This window comes from Cryptotermes secundus, unplaced genomic scaffold (genome assembly GCF_002891405.2).
Source record: "Cryptotermes secundus unplaced genomic scaffold, Csec_1.0 scaffold143, whole genome shotgun sequence".
Lineage (NCBI taxonomy): Eukaryota > Metazoa > Arthropoda > Insecta > Blattodea > Kalotermitidae > Cryptotermes > Cryptotermes secundus.
Genome location: NW_019741301.1, coordinates 720,777 through 740,672, shown reverse-complemented (window position 1 = coordinate 740,672; position 19,896 = coordinate 720,777). Strand labels below are relative to the sequence as shown.

The 19,896-nt window shown below is 41.5% G+C and overlaps 1 protein-coding gene across 6 annotated transcripts in view; it reads left to right on the top strand.

Annotated features, from left to right (window-relative positions):
- The window catches only part of LOC111872686 (glutamate receptor ionotropic, NMDA 2B), a 309,458-nt gene that overhangs the window by 15,082 nt on the left and 274,480 nt on the right, over window positions 1–19,896 (top strand). For 3 of the 6 annotated variants that reach the window (XM_033754788.1, XM_033754785.1, XM_033754787.1), the window contains exon 2: window positions 7,910–8,405. The exons of 1 other annotated variant lie outside the window; for it this stretch is intronic. In XM_033754788.1, the coding sequence (XP_033610679.1) occupies window positions 8,108–8,405 (298 nt within the window). In that variant the 5' untranslated portion in view covers window positions 7,910–8,107. The remainder of the gene's footprint in view (window positions 1–7,909; window positions 8,406–19,896) is intronic. 2 more of the 6 variants (XM_023866807.2, XM_033754786.1) reach the window with 1 other exon arrangement.

The following is a 19,896-nucleotide window of genomic DNA, read 5'->3' as shown; positions in this document are numbered from 1 at the left end:
AACTGAGTCCTTGAGAAACCATCGGTTGCTCAGTTACCCAAGAATTTCCCAAAATGTGATGGAGCCCTCAAAGAGACCGCCACTGGTCCCTCTCTTGAGTCACTTGAATCAAACCCATACCACCGCATTCAATTTCTCTAAGATCTATTTTACTATTCTCCTACCATCTATGCCTTCCTAATAGTATCTAGGTATATGTACAGAAATAAATATTGCAGAATTCAAGAACGTTCTAAAAATGTTGTCAAATTAAAATTTCAGTATTTAACATTTAACACAGTCGTATATGCAGCATTACACCCAATATACCCAACTGAGAACTTAATATTATACCCAATGTAAACACTGATCATTGTAAGGTGTAAACAGCGCAGCCAATGGTGAAAGATTGAAACATGTACCAGGCAATTAACATACACTGTCTACACGCAGACGATGCGCAAAACGAAATAAATTCAGCTGTAAAAAACATTATGACGCCATGATACAATATTTATTTCTGTCCTCAAATGATTTTTAGAGATTTCGTTTTAAAAAACAAAAGTGAAAGTCAAATGCCCAACATTTTACAAACAATTTTCAAAGGATGCATCCTGTTGTGTTTCTTTCTTGAAATCCGTCACAACACAACAACAAAACAGATGATGTTTAACACTATTTTACTACATGTTTCGGCTTTTTAGAAAACCATCATCAGACAAATACACGTACACAGTTAACCTGTTCTTAAGCTATTGAATTGCATACCGTATAATTCAGTGCAGTGTTGGTTTTGGGGCAATATACCATAATGCATATTATAATATAAAACATGAAATACAATTTTAACCACTTCATACGTGTATACAAGCAAGAAAACTGTCGCCACATGTCCGCAAAAACAAAGATATAACATTACGATTGCAACAGCCTACCTTAGTAGGACATATTATATGTATAGTTCTTAATTATGTAACTTATCTCGTTCAAATTTTTTATCTTCTATTGTATTTTGTTTTATATTATATTTTGGTACACTGTCGAAAATCCAACACTGCACTAAATTATATGATATGCAATTCAATTGCTTAAGAATACGATAGTTGTGTATTTGCCTTGCGATGGCTTTCTATAAAGCCGAAACATGTAGTAAAATACTCCCTGTGTTTAATTAACTAAACACCACGCCATCAAGACACATGAGGAAGTGGAGCTATACCTCCACCATTCTTGACCTCGGCACCCGTTGGAAGTGAGTGTTCAGCTTCACACCCCGGCCACTTTAATCCCCTGGTAATAGAGCACAGTACTCTCGTGATAGGAGGCTGGGTGGGCCCCAGAGCCGTTTTGAGCGCTGTGGAGAAGAGAAAACAGATTTTCTTGCCGGGAATCGAACCCCGGCCGTCCAGCTCTTAGCCCTTCACCATACCGACTGAGCTGTCCCTCTTTTTCATAATCTTATATGCGTGTGCTAGAAAATAAACCTTTAAAATATTTTATATAATTTAGATAAAGAGTGAAAGTGATTATTGTTGTACACTATGAAGCCTTAGAGCTGGTCCATCATTATGTCCCCAGGGAAATGTCTGTTCACTAACAACTTCTCTTATGGAGGGAATAAATCGTGGCGCATTTCGTACTGAGGAATTTAGGGGCAAAAAGAAGCCATAATAACCATTCCCTGCATTAGAACAGCGGTAAAAATGAATAATTTAACACATGAGGTCTGCTTGACGCTGTTGCAACATGCCCACTCCATATACTCCTGCAGCGATTACTGTGAATTCCCAATTTCATATTCCGTTGCGTACATCCGGACGGAAGCAGAGAAGTACGGAATTATTTCATGAATTAAACATTTTAGTGTTGACCTTACGGTCATGTTGCCCTCATTCTAAAACATGATTTCTCGAATATGGAGTCCGAACCCTCCCCCCCCCCGCACGGGGTCGCGACCTAATTTAAACGTATGTCGCCTAGTTCTCAAGAATAATTTTAAATTTACAGAGGGCCCCAAAAACGTATAAGTGTTTCAACATACAAAATATCTGCTTAAATAATTTATTGGTACATCTTTGGTTCAATTTCTAAAATGTCTATTAAGACGTGTTAATACAGATTATTAACAAACTATGACCGCCACTATGGCCTAGTGGTCAGAGTTCCTTGCTGCAGATCCAGAGGCCCCGGGTTCGATTCCCGGCGCTACCAGATTTTCTGAGAAGTGGCCGGTCTGAAACGGGGTCCACTCAGCATCGTGAGGATAATTGAGGAGCTACTTGAAAGGAAAAATGGCGGCTCCGGTTTAGAAAACCGAAATTAACGGCCGTGGGAATAAGTTGCGCTGACGACGAGACACCTCTATCCGCTAAAGTTAGCACTAACTTCGCCTCCAAGCGGCGGTCGCTCGGTCGGTATATTTCGCATGCAGACTACAGGCCACATAGTTTAGTTTTTATTTTTATTAACACACTATACACACTACACTATATCGTGATAGAAGTTATCTAGACATTTTCAAAGTTGAACCAAAGACATACCAACAAATTATTTTAAGCAGATATATTGTACTTTGAAGTGTATATACATATTTTTGTGATATCTCTGTATTGTTATCCATACACAGTTTTCTTCGAAAGAAATTCCTGCCGCCCATGAAACATGTAGCCTCTTTTCTTGGCCATATAGAATGTTTCTGTAGCTTCCACTAACTGTAGAGATTCTACCTGTACACTCCACTTTACACAATGAGGTTTCTATTAAAATTACTCACACTCACACTACGACATGATGATCTCATACTGTTGGGCTTGTGGTACTCAGCTAAATGCTTTGTTGTGTATGGCTCAGCACTAGTGCAGACCGTCTTGCATCCACTGCGTATCGACGTCCCTCAAATACTCATTTTTCATAACCTTTGAGATGGTACGTAGCCCTTCCGTTTCGATTCCAAGAAATGACATTAAATTTAATTAAATCTGAACCCCAAATGGCGGCCTTTGGGTTGACACAGGAAACCCCAGGATATTCCTAGCAGCAAAGCATCCGCAGTGCTGCCTCTCCCAAGCACTCGTCACGTGGGCTGAAACCACCCCGGGGCCACGCACAATACGACGGCGTCGCATTAACTAAAAACAAGGCTGGAATTAGTTATATCTTGCATACTTATATTAATCTGTGAGGTGCAGAGACCGGTTTCTTTTATTGCTAGTGGTGTGGGCCTAAGTCCCTTGTACTGCGGCCACTTCTGGCCTATTGTACCAGCCCCAGATGATAGGTGAGGGTGATTGTGGAGCAATTGGTGGAATGAAGATTGGCAGGGGAAGCCGAAGTACTAGGAGAAATCCTGCCCCAGCGCTACTTTGTCCACCACAAATCCCACTTGACCAGACCCGGGATTCAGGGACCGGTTATAAATATTTGTGGTCATTCCTGAGGAATATGTGAACAAGAGAAGGTTGGAACGTCCTGAAAAGGATGCGAGTCCAATAGTCTAATGCCAACCATAACGACAGTGTTGCAGAAAACAGTGAAGAAGGAAGCCACTGAGACTCAAAAGAGGAGTAGTCGGTGTTCTTATCACGTGCATCGTAACAATGACGAAGTCACTAAAGGTAGGCAGCAGGTCCTCAAAGGATATATTTTAATGAAGAACTTAATTCCAAGTACAGTCGTGTTCGCAGACGACCAGATGAGCGTGGCAATTACAGATGATTAATGCAGAGAGCAGTATATGCACTAAAAAATATATCTACATACCTACCTACCCACTCACTCTACCTACCTACCTACATATCTATCTATCAGTCCATCCGTCTATCCGTCTGTCTGCCTGTCTGTCTATCTACCTATCTAATCTACCTTATCTATCCCTAAGTGGGCCTGTGATGACTTAACGTATGATTGAAGGCTTTATTCATGTGTAATATTTGGAGTGTGATTAAGTGAGACTGTTATAGTGCCCTCATTATAAACTAGTGAAGACTAGTGCAGATAGACTCAAGAAATTAGCGTGGAGTGATTGTACATTGTGTAAAGCAGCAATAGTTTATAATTCCTTGTAGTTACGACGTGTAGGTTATTAATAAAACCAACTACCAATCCAAACCCGTGTCTCAGTCATTGTGAGACTTGAAAATGTGAAACAGAGTGCACTGTACTGCTGAAGAAGAGAGAGTTCTTTCCCAGTGCATTTTCCAAATGTTATCTTCGGTGTTGTCGCGTGAAGGTGACAGTGTCCAACCTATACAATAATTCGTCCCACAAATGGGTGAGCATATCAGGTTAGTAGTGGCAGCAGATCCAAAATTTCTTACCGGCATTCAACAATGATTCATGATAGGAGGCTCGATGCACTTGATCCTTGAGTTTTCCTGTGGGATTACATCATGATGCGGTGAAGTCAGGTGATTGAGGAGGCGGGCCATTGGGAAATTCGCCATTTTATTTCACGGCTGTTGTCAACGCTACATCCGGTCGAGAGGCGTACTAACATAGCAAACCAAAAGCTTCTGTTTTCTGCCAATACAATGTACAGCGCTAGTCGTTTAATAGATTAGGATTATTTAAAAATTCAAACTAATTTAGACCCTGAACCGTTCCAGTAGAAAGCCCTGTAAGATATACTGTAATACTGTAGATTCCACAATAATAGAAATGTGAAGTTAAAAAAACAATAATGTAATTCATGCAATGGATAAATAGACATGTTAATCAATGTTTCTCAACTTTTTTGAAAAGTGCATTTTCGTAAAAATATTCTTTTTAGAATATCCCAAAAAACTAAAATTTTGAAAAAGTCATTTTCCGCCATTTCAATATTTGTTTTTAAAAAATTAATCGTAATCAGATATTTGGAAAAAAATTACATATATTCAGTAAACTTTCCATCGTATTTGTGACGGCTTAAAAAGTATACAAAAATAACTTTCACGCGTTTCAGTCGTGTTCACGTACCGCAGAGACCTCTCTCGCGTCCACCTCCAGGCACGCGTACCACCGATTAAGACACAATGATATAGGAGACACTTGTTGAGAATATGGCTGCTACTTGTTGCTTGCCTTGCACCATACTGATTTAAGAATTCATAATTTTTATAGCAGTTATTTTATTATTAAGATGAATACAACAAAATCTTCTTGCGACCCATCATCATCACTCATACTCCTACGAACTCTGTGTCTTTAGTCCGCAAGCGAGCTACACGGACCGAGAGGCCGCCGCTTGTCGGCGAAGTTAGTGCCAATTTTAGTAGATAGAGGGTGTCGCGTGGTCAGCGCAACGAATCCCCACGGCCGTTGATTTCGGTTTTCTAGACCGGAGCCGCTATTTCCTTGAAATCGTTCCTCAGTTATCATTACGAGGCTGAGTGGACCCCGTTCCTGACCCACTGCTTCTCAGAAAATGTTGTAGCGCCGGGAACTGAACACGAGACATCTGGATATGTAGCCAGAAATTCTGACCACTAGACCACAGACGTCTGTGATAGTGAAATATATGTAACATGAATGGGAAGAAAATTACATCATGCATTTTTAGAATAATAGAACTGGCAGGAATGGGATGGACAGGGATCGAACGATGAGTTCAGTAGGTGAGAAACGTGTACAAAATTTCGGTCGGTTAGCTAGAGAACCCAGTCGGTTACTTCACGTCTTGTTTTCTTCTCATAACTAAATGTTCTTCTAGCTACTACTTTCCCTGAGGTTTCTGGAACCGAAACCTTTCACATATGAGTCGGGATATCTCAGTCAGTATAGAGACGGGCTATGAGCTGGAGAGCCGGGGTTCGATTTCCCGGCAGGAGCAAGGTTCCTCTCCACAGAGCCCAGACCGGTTCCGGGGTCCATGTCATAATGTTTAATTAATTAAGGGCAGAAACAAATTTACCTTTGGGGCACGCTGTAGCGTAGTTGGTTGAGGCACTATGCTACAACCCGGAAGGTTGCGGGTTCGATTCCCATTGAGGTAATTGGATATTTGTCACTTTGCCCAGTCCTTCCAGCCGCGCTATGGCCCTGGGCTCGACCCGGCCTCTAACAGAAATGAGTACCAGGAATCTTCTTAGGGGGTAAAGATCGGCCGGCGCGTAAGGCTGACAACCTCACCGCCATCTGTGAGCCGACTGTCTAGAAAATGTGGGAGCCTCTGCGTCTCTCAACCCTATGGGCCTCCACGGCATGTTACAGGGATAGCTTTACCTTTTTGCCTTTGCAAATTTACCTTTACCTATTTCTCACTTCACCTGAGCGTACTGTAATACTATAAATGTCGGACTTTTAGGATCTATGAGATGTGAAGTTCTGTGATGGGTTTTGTATACTTTTGAGTCATGAAGTGGAATGTCGCAGTTATGTGTGTCTTAAAAACTTTGGTAATTGTCTACCAGACTATAGGGCGTCACATCCCAGAAGACCAGTAGGTTCCTATAAAGATTATGAAGCTCATTTTATGGGAGTCTAATTTACTCTATATAGTGATTAGGATACGAGTTTGGCGAACCGGGAACCGGGTTCCGTTCCCAGTAGATCAAGAGATGTTCCTATTCTGCACACCATCCATACTGTCCCTTAGTGTCACCCAGCCTCCTACCCAGAAGGTTATTTCCCGAGGTTTAAGTGGCCGGTCCATGATGTCCACTCGCCTCAGTCTAGGGCTTTCAGCTGTAACTCCAATCTCCCGTTCAATTTCATGGCGTAGTGATTAAATACAGGGACTTCACCTTTACATTCATCCAACGTTTATTTTTACCAAAAACGTATTTCCCGGTATTGTCAGACAAGGTTATATCGCTGATGCCGATATAGGAAATGCCACATTGAGAACCTGGCCGATATGCAGCAGGTGCTCGCAGGCACGACTTAGAAGCTGATACAATAATCTCTATAAGGAGGAGGTGATTAACCCTATGTCTGTAGTGTGACTTTCGTAATATTAAAGTACATTTCTCTAAACAACTGCATGATACTCTGCAGTTCCGCGTTTGGTACAGAGTTATTTATGGGTTCTTTACATGTATTGACTTTCGTACTAGCAAAGGCTGCACCATAGCTCAAGCGGTTAGTCGCTGGCTTCCCACCGCGGCGGCCCGGGTTCGATCCCGGGTCTGGTCAATTGGGATCTATGGTGGACAAAGTGGTGCTGGGGCTAGTTTTCTCCGAGTACTTCGGTTTCCCCTGCAAATCTTCATTCCACCAATTTCTGCATCATCATAATCAACCGGGGCAAGTACAATAGGCCAATTAGTGGCCATCATGCCGAGTGGACCCAGTTGGACTCCACCCCACACTAAGCGAAATTATTTTCGTGATAGTAACATGTTTGTAAACGGATTTCTTGGAATTTTTCTTATCAAAGCTTAATTTGTTCGTTTCCGATGATATTATTTATTGGCTTCATGACTCTATGTAAAGGTAAGGTAAAATTATCCCTGTAACAGGCCGTGGAGGCCCGTAGGGTTGTGAGACGTCGAGGCTCCCACATTTTCTAGACAATCGGCACACAGATGGCGGTGAGGTGGTCAGCCTCACGCGCCAACCGCGCTTTACCTCGCAAGAAAATTCCTGGCACACATTTCTGTTAGAGGCTGAGTCGAGCCCAGGACCATAGTGCGGCCTGAAGGATAGGTAAATCGAAAAAGTCCATCTTTTTGCGACTCGAACCCTCTACCTTCCTGTTTATAGCATAATGCCTCAACCAACTACGCTACCGCATGCCCCACATGAATCTATGTGTCAGATATAAATAGAAGGCATTACGTATTAAAATGCATAAAATAACTGTGTACCGAATTTGAGGAGTGTAGAGTTTACAGTTGTTCAGAAAATATACGTTAATAAGACAAAATTAATATCTCGGATATAGAGCTTGCCTCCTTCCCTTAAATCATTGTATAATATTCACCATACTATTTTTATTCCCTGTATTTAGACATTTATTTTACAGTAACTAATGCCTGTCATAATTTTATATAATTATTCTAATGTGAATATTAATGCTAAATGATGGCGAATTGATACAATTATCCAGTGTCTGAATAAACACTTGAAGAATTATGGATGAAGTGTCATGATACAAACAAGTGACAAGATCAGCCAAGGAAGTGCATGAAAGTTACGGCTACTAACGATGGTGAGGTTTCGAATTATCTTGCTCTTCTTGACGCTAATGGCAACTGTAAGTACAGCCGCTCTTAGAAGTCGGACTGGTAGCGGAATGCGTAAAACCGCGATGTTACAGAGGAACTTAAAACGCGTTACGTTTGGAATTGTGTTACCTTATTCTACTTTCCGGCAAAGAAAGTACAACAGTACAGTGCTGGCAACTTTAGGAACCTACTACAAGGCAAGACCACAGCATTCCCTGACTAAGAAATACAACATTTCCTACAGCATCGCCATGGTCGGACGGAAACCGAGCCCCACTCGTAAGTATTGCATGAATGTGGCCACAAACCAACAGAGTAATTGCATGGAACATGGTCTGTCTTAAGAAATTCAGTTACTGAACCTGATCAAGACATTTTCGTAGAATGAGATCTGTTGTATTAAGGAATTGAGGACCGGCTTTAAGGGGAACAGCACGGAGCCTCCAACAAAACAGAAACTAATCCACAGATTGTATTAATATGTATTTGCTTCTAGAAATTCACGAAAAAATATTTTGTGTTTTTAGTTATTATTAGAAATAAGGGGGGGGCACGCGGTAGCGTAGTGGTTGAGGAGCTATGCTACAAGCCGGAAGGTCGTGGGTTCAAGTCCCGATGAGGTCATTGGACCTAATGCTTCCAGCCGCACTAGGCCCTGGGGTGTACTCAGCCTCTAACAGAAATGAGTACCAGGAATTAATTAAATAATTTTCCTGGGGAGTAAAGCGCGGCCGGCGCGTAAGGCTGACAACCTTACCGCCATCTTTGAGCCGATTGGCTAGACAATGTGGGACCCTCAACGTCTCAAAAACATATGGGCCTTCACTGTCTTGTTTGGGGATAGCTTTACTTTTTTTACTTTTATTAGAAATAAGGACAGAAAAAGAATTGCCATAACCTAAATTTGTTGTTACCCATAGAGGCCTCCAAATCTTGAGTGTCCCGTGGCCACCCCACTTCCGGCCGTGATAGTGTCACTTTTCAGGAGAACATGAAAAACTTTAGACGTTTATGCAGTACAGCAATTAAACGAAATATGAAGTATAGAGTCTAGAATTAGCAAACAATTTTCTTTATTTCTAGATTTAGAGAATTTTAAACACTACTATGAAATCTTCCCACTTACTGCTCATGAGCTGTAATTGAAATAATCCGGATGGAATTTTGATTCTCAAAAACTGAACTTTGCCCTATTTCTTAATCTCAAGAATTTTTAAGTGTTAATGTTTAAGACCCCAAATATTTATCGCTTCAAGTCCAAGTACAGTCTTGTGTCTCTTATTTGTAAGCAAGTGAGCAAGAATGTGGAAAGTCCATGTAATTAAATTGTTAACATATTTTTCTTTACCTTTCATCTACAGCATTTTGCACTATTTAGATATTTCGAAATTTAGTAAAACCGGAGGAATTTGTGAAGTACGGCATTGTGATTGCCTCATGTGGCATGATATTCGTGTTCATACTACATTTCGTGATAATCGATTCAGGTATTCAAGTAATATGAAGGCTGTTACCTAAAAATTTGAGGGGCTGCAATGTTGGTATTACTGATGGGGAAATTTATGAAGTAGCCGTTAAAATTGTCTCAGACAGCATGATACACACACCAAGTTTCATGACGATCTATTCAGGCATTCAAATAATATTAAGGCTATCTGAAATTTTTGAGAGACTGTAGTGTGGGAATTAGTGTTCGGGGGGAATTTATAAATTACGCCACTTAGATGGCTGCAGGTGGCAAGATATGCATATTAAGTTCCGTAAATATTGATTCAGGCTTTCAGAAATGTTATGGGAAATACACACAGACAGCAAAGTGACCTCTTAAACCTAAAATTCTTATCAGGATACGGGAAAGTAGGCTAAAAAGTCTGAATTATCGTCAGTCATTTACATCGTGTTTCTCGTGATGAGTCACGAATAAATTTTAATAGTACTTAGGTATATGACCGCCTCTATGGTCTAGTGGTCAGAGTTCCTGCCTACAGATCCAGAGGTTCGATTCCCGGCGTTACTAGGTTTTCTGAGAAGTATTGGTTCTGGAACGGGGTCCACTCAGGCTCGTGAGGATAATTGAGGAGCTATTGCAAGGAACTCATCTCGGGTTCATGACTAGAGATTTATTAAACTTTTACAGTTAACGATCTTTTTTGTGGGGCACCCTCTCTGACGGGAGAATGGGTCTATGTTTCCTACAGGCTGCTGGCTCTTGCCAGCGCAGTTTTTCTCGGCACGGACCACACAAAAAACATTCTATCTGTTGTTGAGGTTTTTTACCGAACAGTTGCTTAGTAACGGTCGTGACGCGGTACCACAGAAAACACAGTTTCCCTTTTATTGTTGTCTCTATTAGTGTTTACCGACCTGCTGCTCAAATTCGTTACTATATATATGCACACACACACACACACTACATACACTCTCCATCGTCTGTGGGGACAGGAGATATGACGGACCTCGACTCTCAGAATAGAAGGATTTCACTTAAGCCCCTGAAACAAATTTATTACGTAGAATTAATTAAAAGGTAATACTTCAACAAACAGAATTCAGTCTATGTAAGTCAACAGCTCATGCACTGTTTGTTTGGAACGTTCTATATTTGCATAAGGAGGAATCATTCCTATTTGTTTTAAGAACTCTGAGAGCTGTTGTATCCCAGACAATACGGGAGAGGGTCCTAGTGCCATGCGGACGGCATAACTTCGTTTCATTAACCGAAGTAATCTCGTTGCTTGCCCTATTTTCCGCTTGTGCGTGCGTGAGAGTGGCAGTTTTAACACACACACACAATGACCATTCGTTGCTACTTTGCTCTCTGATTACATCACTGCTTTGTTATTGCAACATCACACGTAAATAAAACACGGCCTATCTGATGCTCATATTCCAATCAGGAACCAACGGACTGAAGTCTCACAACGCTCTTACTGTTCGTTGGCTTTGTAACAAGAACATTCAGCGTACAATTTTCGGATGAATGAATTGGAGAATAGGAATTGAGTTTTTCACCAGAATTGGCAGCCAAGTCGCATGAAAATACGTTTAATAAACATTTCACACTCACTGAAAACCAATATTCACTAATATTACATTTGTCATCACTATATATTGTATGTCTTTCCTTGCTTCCTATCCCTCCTTTACTTCCTTCAGAGCACATGTTGACTGGTATCGGTATCGGGCTACATTGCGTCGGAAAAGGGGATAATCGATTAATACGGATCAGTCACTGAAGTCAGAATCGTAGAGAGAAGTCGAAGTAGCCGGAGATATTCCGTCCCAGTGTCACTTCAGCTACCACAAGCCCCCGTATTGCCTGATTATTTATAGAACCCGAGTCGCCGCGGAGAGAACCGAGCAACAGAATATCTAGGCCTTGCAATGGCCGAAACAAATTCTATGTATTTATCTAGTACTGTCAAAAGATAGAAATTGTGCGTGTTACAGTTCTTTTTATTGTCGTCTTTGTGATAAGCCTAAATTGTTTAGTCAAAAGTGGCTTATGTCGTATATGTCATCGCGTGAACATTGACGTTTTATTTTGCTTATACCATATTCTTCCGATCTAGAAAACCGAAATTAATGGCCGTGGGGATTCGTTCCGCTGACCACTGACCACGCGACACCCTCTATCCGCTAAATTTGGCACTAACTTCGCCGACAAGCGACAGTCGCTCGGTCGGTATAGTTCGCTTGCGGACTAAAGCCACGGAGTTTGTTTCTTTATACCATATTCAATATCCGTCACACAAATCTTCGTCTCTATCGTTCATTTTTTTCAGATTAAGCTTCTGACCTGTTTCAGTTAAGTCGGTATAGCGACTGGCTACGGGCTGGGCGACCAAGGGGCCGGAGTTCGAGTCCCGGTAGGATCAAGAATTTTCTCCTCTCCACGTCGTCCAGACTGGCTCTGGGGTCCACCCAGCCTCCTACCCAATGGGCACCGTGGTCTCTTTCCCCGGGGGTAAAGCGACAAGGGCGTGAAGGTGACCACTCACCTCCAGCTAATACCGAGGTTAAGAAAATGTGAACCTAAATATCCACTCCCCCATACGCCTTCATGGTGTAGTGCTTAATTAGTTAAGCACAGGGATAAATTTAACTTTTTTTTTCCTTGGCACTACAGCCCCAGTGGGCCTAGGCCTACCTCCATGAACTTCTCCGTTCACTTCGGTCTTTTTCTAGATCTTAGACATACGGTGGGACTCTTGAGCGGGTGATCAGCTCGTCGCAAGGCCTCTACCTGTACACAAACACAGAAAAACGCACACACATAAACTAAACATCCATGCCCTGAGTAGGATTCGAACCCACGATCCCAGTTTCCAAGCGAGCGAAGACAGTACATGCCTTAGACCGCTCGGCTACCGTGACCGGTCCAATTCAGAATTTGCTTATGAAATTGTGAATCTTACAGATGATTAGGAGGACTCCTTGGACGTAGAATCAGCCTATCCCAAGTCCTGTAATAGCATGTGATAAAAGGCGGACAAACATTTCTGCAGCTAGCGGGATTCATACCCAGAACCATAGGGTTCGAGAGATCGGAACAGTACCGCACAGCCACTGTAATCGACCTGGAATGTAAATATTACAGTAGTCCGACTTCCAATTAATGACTTGTGTAAGCATCCTCCCACACGCGGACCACTGAGGAGAAACCGTTATGTGTAACACAGTGGAAATGTTAATCAGGTTTGAAATGTCAATAGGAGTCCAGATAAGATGTTCTTTTCAAACACAGTCCAATGGATGCCACGGAAGAATGAACACTGAAGGCTTGTTCCCCACCAAGATAGTCAAATTCACACTTCAATAACCTGGCCGCAAGCGAGATGCAGTCGAGTAAGTAAACTGTTATCTGTGTAGACAGTCATCAGACCTAAAGGGCGATGGATAGGCGTGTTTGATCCTAACACCTTCTTAATCATAATTAAATAACTCTATGGAACTGAGCCATCCTTGAGAGGCAGCCAGTTTTGCAGCTACTCAAGTATCATCATTATCACTGATACGACAGCCCTTTGTGAGCCCTGGCCTTCCTCGGGATTGCTCGCCATTCTTCTCTATTCAATGCTACATTCTTCCAGTTCTTTACACCCAAAATTCTTATGTCCTGCCACTCACATTCTTCCCATCTTAACCTTGGTCTTCCCACTCTATTTCCTTCTGGTTTAGTACTAAGCATTTTCTTGATGGTTCTATTCGCTACTCAAGTATATCCCCACATTTTATGGTAGCCAAAGATTCATTACCATGTTCACGAGGGTCCTCCATTGGGCCCTATCGTAAGCCAGATCAGTCCAGTCTATAACATCCCATCCTATCTCTCTAAGATCAATTTTATTATTATCCACAAACGTACCTGTTGGTCTTCCCAGTGGTCTCTTTCCTTCTGGCTTTCCAACCAGTATGCTATATGCATTCTTCTCCCCCATTCGTGCTACATGCTCTGCCCACCTTATTCTCCTTGACTTGATCATTCTAATTATACTTGGAGAAGAGTACAAGTTATGAAGCTCCTCATTATGCAGTTTTCTCCAACCTCCTGTCACTTCATCTCTCTTCGGTCCAAATATTCTCCTCAGTACCCTGTTCTCAAACACCCTCAGTCTATGTAAGAAAAAAAGTAAAGGTATCCCTGTTACAGGCCGTGGAGTCCCATAGGGTTGTTACATGTTCAGGTTCCCACATTTTCTAGACAATCGGCTCATAGATGGCGGCAAGGTTGTCAGCCCTACGCACCGGTCGCCCTTTACACCAAAGAATATTTTAAGAATATTCCTGGTACTCATTTTTGTTAAAGGATGAGTCGACCCTAGGGCCGTAGTGCGGCTCAAAGGATTGTGTCAACTGAAAAAAATTCAATGCCCTCATCGGGACTTGAACCCGCGACCTTCCGGCTTGTAGCATAGTGCCTCAGTCTGTGTACCTCCCTTAATGTCAGAGACCAAATTTCATATCTATACAGAAGCACAGGAAGAATTATAGTTCTGATTATTCTAATTTTCATGTTTTTAGACAGCAGATGAGAAGACAAACGCTTGTGGACTGATTGGAACAGGCATTATCGGAATTCAGTTTCCTCTTAATTTCCTCTTGAATCAGGTTTTGATTTGTTACAGTCGTTCCCAAATATCTGAACTGCGCCACATTTTCAAGACATCTGTTACCGATCTTTCTGTCATGACTTTGCCTTTCCTTTAGGTGACAAGACAGCAACATGTACACGTACTTAGTTTTCTCTGTATTTACTTCTGGACCAACCTCCTTACAAGCCTAAATTAAAGTTTGTATGTTTGTCTTTATGGCATCTACATTATCACCCAGTAGATTCACACCAGCAGCTGATATGTCCCATTAAATTTCAGTCTCGTCTGGTATTCCTGGACCTTCCCAATGTCATATTCTAAAGCATAGTTAAAAAGTAATGGTGATAAGTTAAGTTCTAGCAAAATGTTTACGTTCGACAATTCATTGCCTAATGATAAACCTTGTACAATGAAGCTGCATTTAAGAAATGTAAGGACCGCGCCATAGCTCAAGCGGTTAGTCGCTGGCTTCCCACCGCGGCGGTCCGGGTTCGATCCCGGGTCTGGTCAAATAGGATTTATGGTGGAGAAAGTGGCGCTGGGGCAGGTTTTCTCCTAGTACTTCGGTTTCCCCTGCCAATCTTCATTCCACAAATTGCTCCACAATCACCCTCACCTATCATCTGGGGCTGGTACAATAGGCCAGAAGTGTCCGCAGTACAAGGGACTTAGTCCCACCCCACTAGCAATAAAAAAAATAATAAGTATGTACAAACATAGAAGTGTGCGATATCTAAGGCCTGTATTGTGAAGACTGATGTTTCCTGGGATGTAACCCTGAAGACGGAAGACGATCGCTCCTCAGAAAACGATGGTAACAGTGTACCAGACCATACGGTGTCACATCGCAGAAGACATTATCCTCCGTATATGAAGTTAGGTTTGGGCATTATGTGAAGTAAAAACCATATTAGACTGGAAATAAAATAAACCAAATTAGCTGAAAAACACTTAATACCATGGGCCTTCCCACTGCCTTCTATACTCCGCCATACTTAAAAGAAATGTTCTTAACCATGCTTGCTTCGCCCATTGGCCTCTCTAAAAGTCTCCTTGTACCCGTAATATCCGCTACCAGACGAGAGGTTATATACACATATCCAGTTAACAGTTATACAATTCCTGTTTATTTCCGATTTGCCTTGCTCACTTTCTGGACTATACGCCCACTTTAAAAATTTCCTTTTATGTATTCAACGTATTATAACGTGTATAACCATTGCTAGGCAACGGGTCGGTAAACACATCCCCAGAACACACGAGAACGCGACTGTAGGACGTCTATTGCGAGGCAGCGGAATGGTAAACAAGCTTCGTCAATAGTACAGGCTGTTTTCCATGAAGTCCGTGCAAAATTGTTATAAGAAGTGCTCGGCTGTATAGGAGGAGTAGAATATCTCCACCGTGACCCTGCGAATCGTAGGAGGCGACGAAAAGGGAAGTCTCAAATTTGAGACAGTAAAATACGGTTGCTAGTCCCAAGGGACTCGGACCCGAGAATCACTGAGCTGGCAAGGGCAGCAGAATTGACAGACTCGTCCTCTTTTCTGAGAGGAAGCCCCACGAAAACAAGACCGTAACTGTCAAACAGCAATAAATATCTGGTCATGAGCCCTAGATGGGGTTCGACACCAAGACTTACTGACTGACTGACCGACCGACCGACCGTCAGTCGCAATGTGACTTTGAGTTTGGTTAAGTCACAGTGTGTGTGTGGAGATTTCAGGAGAGCTCAAGACAATTGAGAGTGCTCACATGAGAAGTGAATGGAAGACCTGACGTGTGTATTATAATCACAGTAAAATTGAAAGTGTTACAATTAATTGTGTTACAACTAGCGAAGATCCAATAAACCGATTCACCAATCCAAACCCTGTCTATAGTCACTAATACACTTGACAATAATATTGTGTTGATTTTGTGTTAAAAGTGTTGAGAGGTGTAATAAAAATATTACAAATTAAAAATTAACACAAATTATTAAAAGATTATTAAAAATTATAGAATAATACAGCAGATTGGGAGACAAATTTATTATCATGCATCCCGTGGGGCTGGGAACTAAGAATGATTGCCGACGATACCCAGAAACAATTTTCCCCGAAACAGAAACACAATAATACTTAACGCGCAAATGTAAACACAACAATACTTAAAGCGCAAATGTAAACACAACAATACTTAACGCGCAACTGTAAACACAACTGTAGCGTTGTGTTTGATCACCCTTCTACATCGTCTGGAATGAAATAGAATAGGTAAAAAGCAGTAGAATCAATGAATACAAGTAATTCTCGATCTTTATTCCCAAAACAATCACAGTAATGTACTTGCTTCTAACTATAACAGCTTTTGCACTGTAGCCGGGTGGAGTCTAACCTCCTAGCAACACCCCCTCGCCCTAACCAGCGTGCAGACCATCAGATTCTTGTTTCTAATTTAAGTAGCCACATCCGAAAACACCGATCCCCTTCGTAATATTGCCTTCCACATTAAGTCCCCCCCCCCAACTGGCTCTACAGCCCCCTTGGGCACTGGCCTCTGATTTTTTCGGTTTCATGATCATCTTTGAGACGGTAGGACTCTTTGGACGGGTGATCAGCTCGTCTCAAGGCCTCTACCTAAACACAGGACAACACAAACACAGAATAAACACATGCACACACAAACATCCACGCCTTATGTGGGATTCGAACCCAGGATCCCGGTTTCCAAGCGAGCGAAGACAGTACATGCCTTAGACCGCTCGGCTACCGTGACCGGCCCACATTAAGTTTACCATTCAGATATTTGTTCAATATTATGCCGATGTTAAGGTAGATATCTTAAGGGCTTCTACTTAAATCAGCGAAATGATCTGACATTTTGAAGTAAGTATAAGTATTTATTTTCTGATGAGGGCTGTACAAACATATGCACCGCACGCTCACTAACTTTGCATGCCACAGCATGAATAGCATGTAAGCATGAGATGCTCACTCCGTGGCCCGCTGGCTAATATGATTAAAAATAAATTCATTGCTTCAACTGACGTGGTTGTAACATCTCGGCGCGACCCCATAGAAAACATCCCATTTCCAACAGTAACTCTTTTGTTGCATGCGTATTCAGTTGCCTCGGGAACGTGTTTGCCGATCCGTTTCCCATTTAACAACGGGTCTGTACGCCACAATATAATTCAATTTCACAAAATGCGTGATAATGTTACCCTCCTCTTTAAAATAAGACGGGGTGTCTTTCCGAAAGAATTTTAAGAAAATTGCTTACTAAGTGTACCGTGTAAATTCTTAACTGACTTCAGAGGACTCCTAATAAGTAAATTACAATGTATAGAGTTAGTTTGGCCCCGTGATTATATTGTCAAGTGTAGGGGGTGTGCGTGCCTTATAGACGGGTTTTGGTTTAGATTATTGGATTTATTGAACTTATACATTAAATCACATCTACAGACAATTATATCGCTATCGCTATTTCCACGCTTTATACATGTATTTCAGCGTTACACGCATAATAGTGTGTTCAGTTTTCACTAGTCATATCCAGGCAACGGATTCATAAGTCTCAGTGTAACAGCAATACACTATGTAGTCTTGTTTTCACAATCTAATTCTTTTCTTGCCATTATTCTCAATCACTTTCTCTCAGTTCTCTGTTGCAACTGCCAATTCCGGAATTCGACTCAGTCAGGTTAAGCTGTTGTCTAGGATGACATGTTTCGGCACATATATGCCACCTTCAGGTCAATGTTATAGTTACAAATGTTGTATCATATACTTGGAGTGAAATGTTATGTAAGACGAGAGAATCCACAAGTGTGGACTGGACAGAATAGGAAGTGATTCATACAACAGGATGCAACAAAATATTTGTATCGCTATATACGAGTATATTTACGTACGAGCGTGACTATAGACGGATTTTCGATTCATAATCGAATATATTGAATTGTTTTATACAGCGCATGACTACACTTTATAACTCACGGTTACTTTACGACTGGCGGTTACCGCCAATCAGTTCCGTCTTGGTATTAGAAAGAGAGAGAGAAAGAAGAAGAAAGAAAGAAAGAAAGAAAGAAAGAAAGAAAGAAAGAGCATCGGTTTAATAAGGTCCCCAGGTTTTGCCCGCTCCTCCTTCTGGTAAGAGTAAAGTGAAAGTGTAGGCGTTAAGATGATTGGAAGCAACGACTTGAGAGAGCTGAGAGAGAGGGACCGCGGAGCTTTAAATTTCAAAAATTAGAGTTTACTTGTATAATTTGGGTAATTTTGACAGCAAGGGACCGTAATTTTGATTAATTTAAATCGGGAGGGCTGGATGAGAAGCATGCAGTAGCAACTTGATTGGTCACTAACTGTCCTGCTTATAACGTCTGGACACGGACCGCACAGAAAACAATTCCTCTGTTGCTATCTCCAATTGTTGTCGTGCAAATATGCTTGGTTGCGAAGCCGTTAATCAGTAACGGCTCTTATTTAGCTGCTCATTTCGCGGTCATTGCTTAACAATGGTTCTACATGCCACAATATTTTATGGGGTCTGAGGTTAACTACCTAATGGCGACCCCTCGGTGTTTGTAAGTCTTGACAAATTTTATCTAGTCTCCCTATATCTCATTTTCCGAGTTACTTACAGCATCGTTAAATTAACACAAAAGATACAGTGTGTAGCCTATGATTCGGAGGAATATAGTGCCTCCATCTTGGCGTTACTACGAACACAGAAGATACCAACATACATTTTCATCACTCAAAACATCTCAAATATAAAAATATGTAATAAAATTTTCTCTTCGAAATTCATTATTGGTGTGGGATTTTAATTTAATAAATTATATTTTAATAATATTTTCTCTGGCATAACTTTTTAATGCAGTTAATAACTGAAATACTTTACCTGTTTTTGGATCTATCTAGCGCTATTGACACAAGAGACCAGCTACAATTCCTGCGGTGCCAAACCTGCGTTCTCTATTTTCAGGGATATTTTTGTTTCATTGATAAATAATGTATAGAAGACCACAATAAGAACTTTACGTATACAGAACAGTTCAATCCAAACGCTTCTTTACCACGCAGTTCACATAAAACGGCAGTAAATATTCCATGCGGTCAGATATAGGAATTCCCGTACAGGTTGATATAAACAACGCTTGGCACTTCTGGGGCAAAAACACGTGTTGTTTAGGTTCTTTCCTTTTCAGTTCAAACATTTTGCTTTCTAAGATGGAATTTTTTATTTTATTCCATGTAACTTGTAAATTCCTGTCTAGATAGTGCGATTTTTATTTGGAGAATGAGGAATTGAGACTTCTATCTAAAACACAATACACATATAGATAGTATGGCAAACACTTCCGAATTTCTGCAGAAACAAAAGAAAATGTCAGGTCTAGTGTGCGCTTGTTATGAATACAAAATGCAAAAACTAAGAATAGGTATGACTCGATGTAAAGCGGTTGACAAATACAATGATTTCCGTACGTGCAACATCATCTCATTGGATGTCACTTTCAGCGGCAACGTCGCGTCTGAAGGGAAGCCACAGATAATTTAGGATTTCTTCGGCGTGCATTGATCGGAGCTCATTCGCTCTCCGGTCGCTCCGGTCTACCTCGCAGCTGAAGACAGAAACAATTCTTGCCAACACACAGCTCATTTCCACTCGATCTATGTACG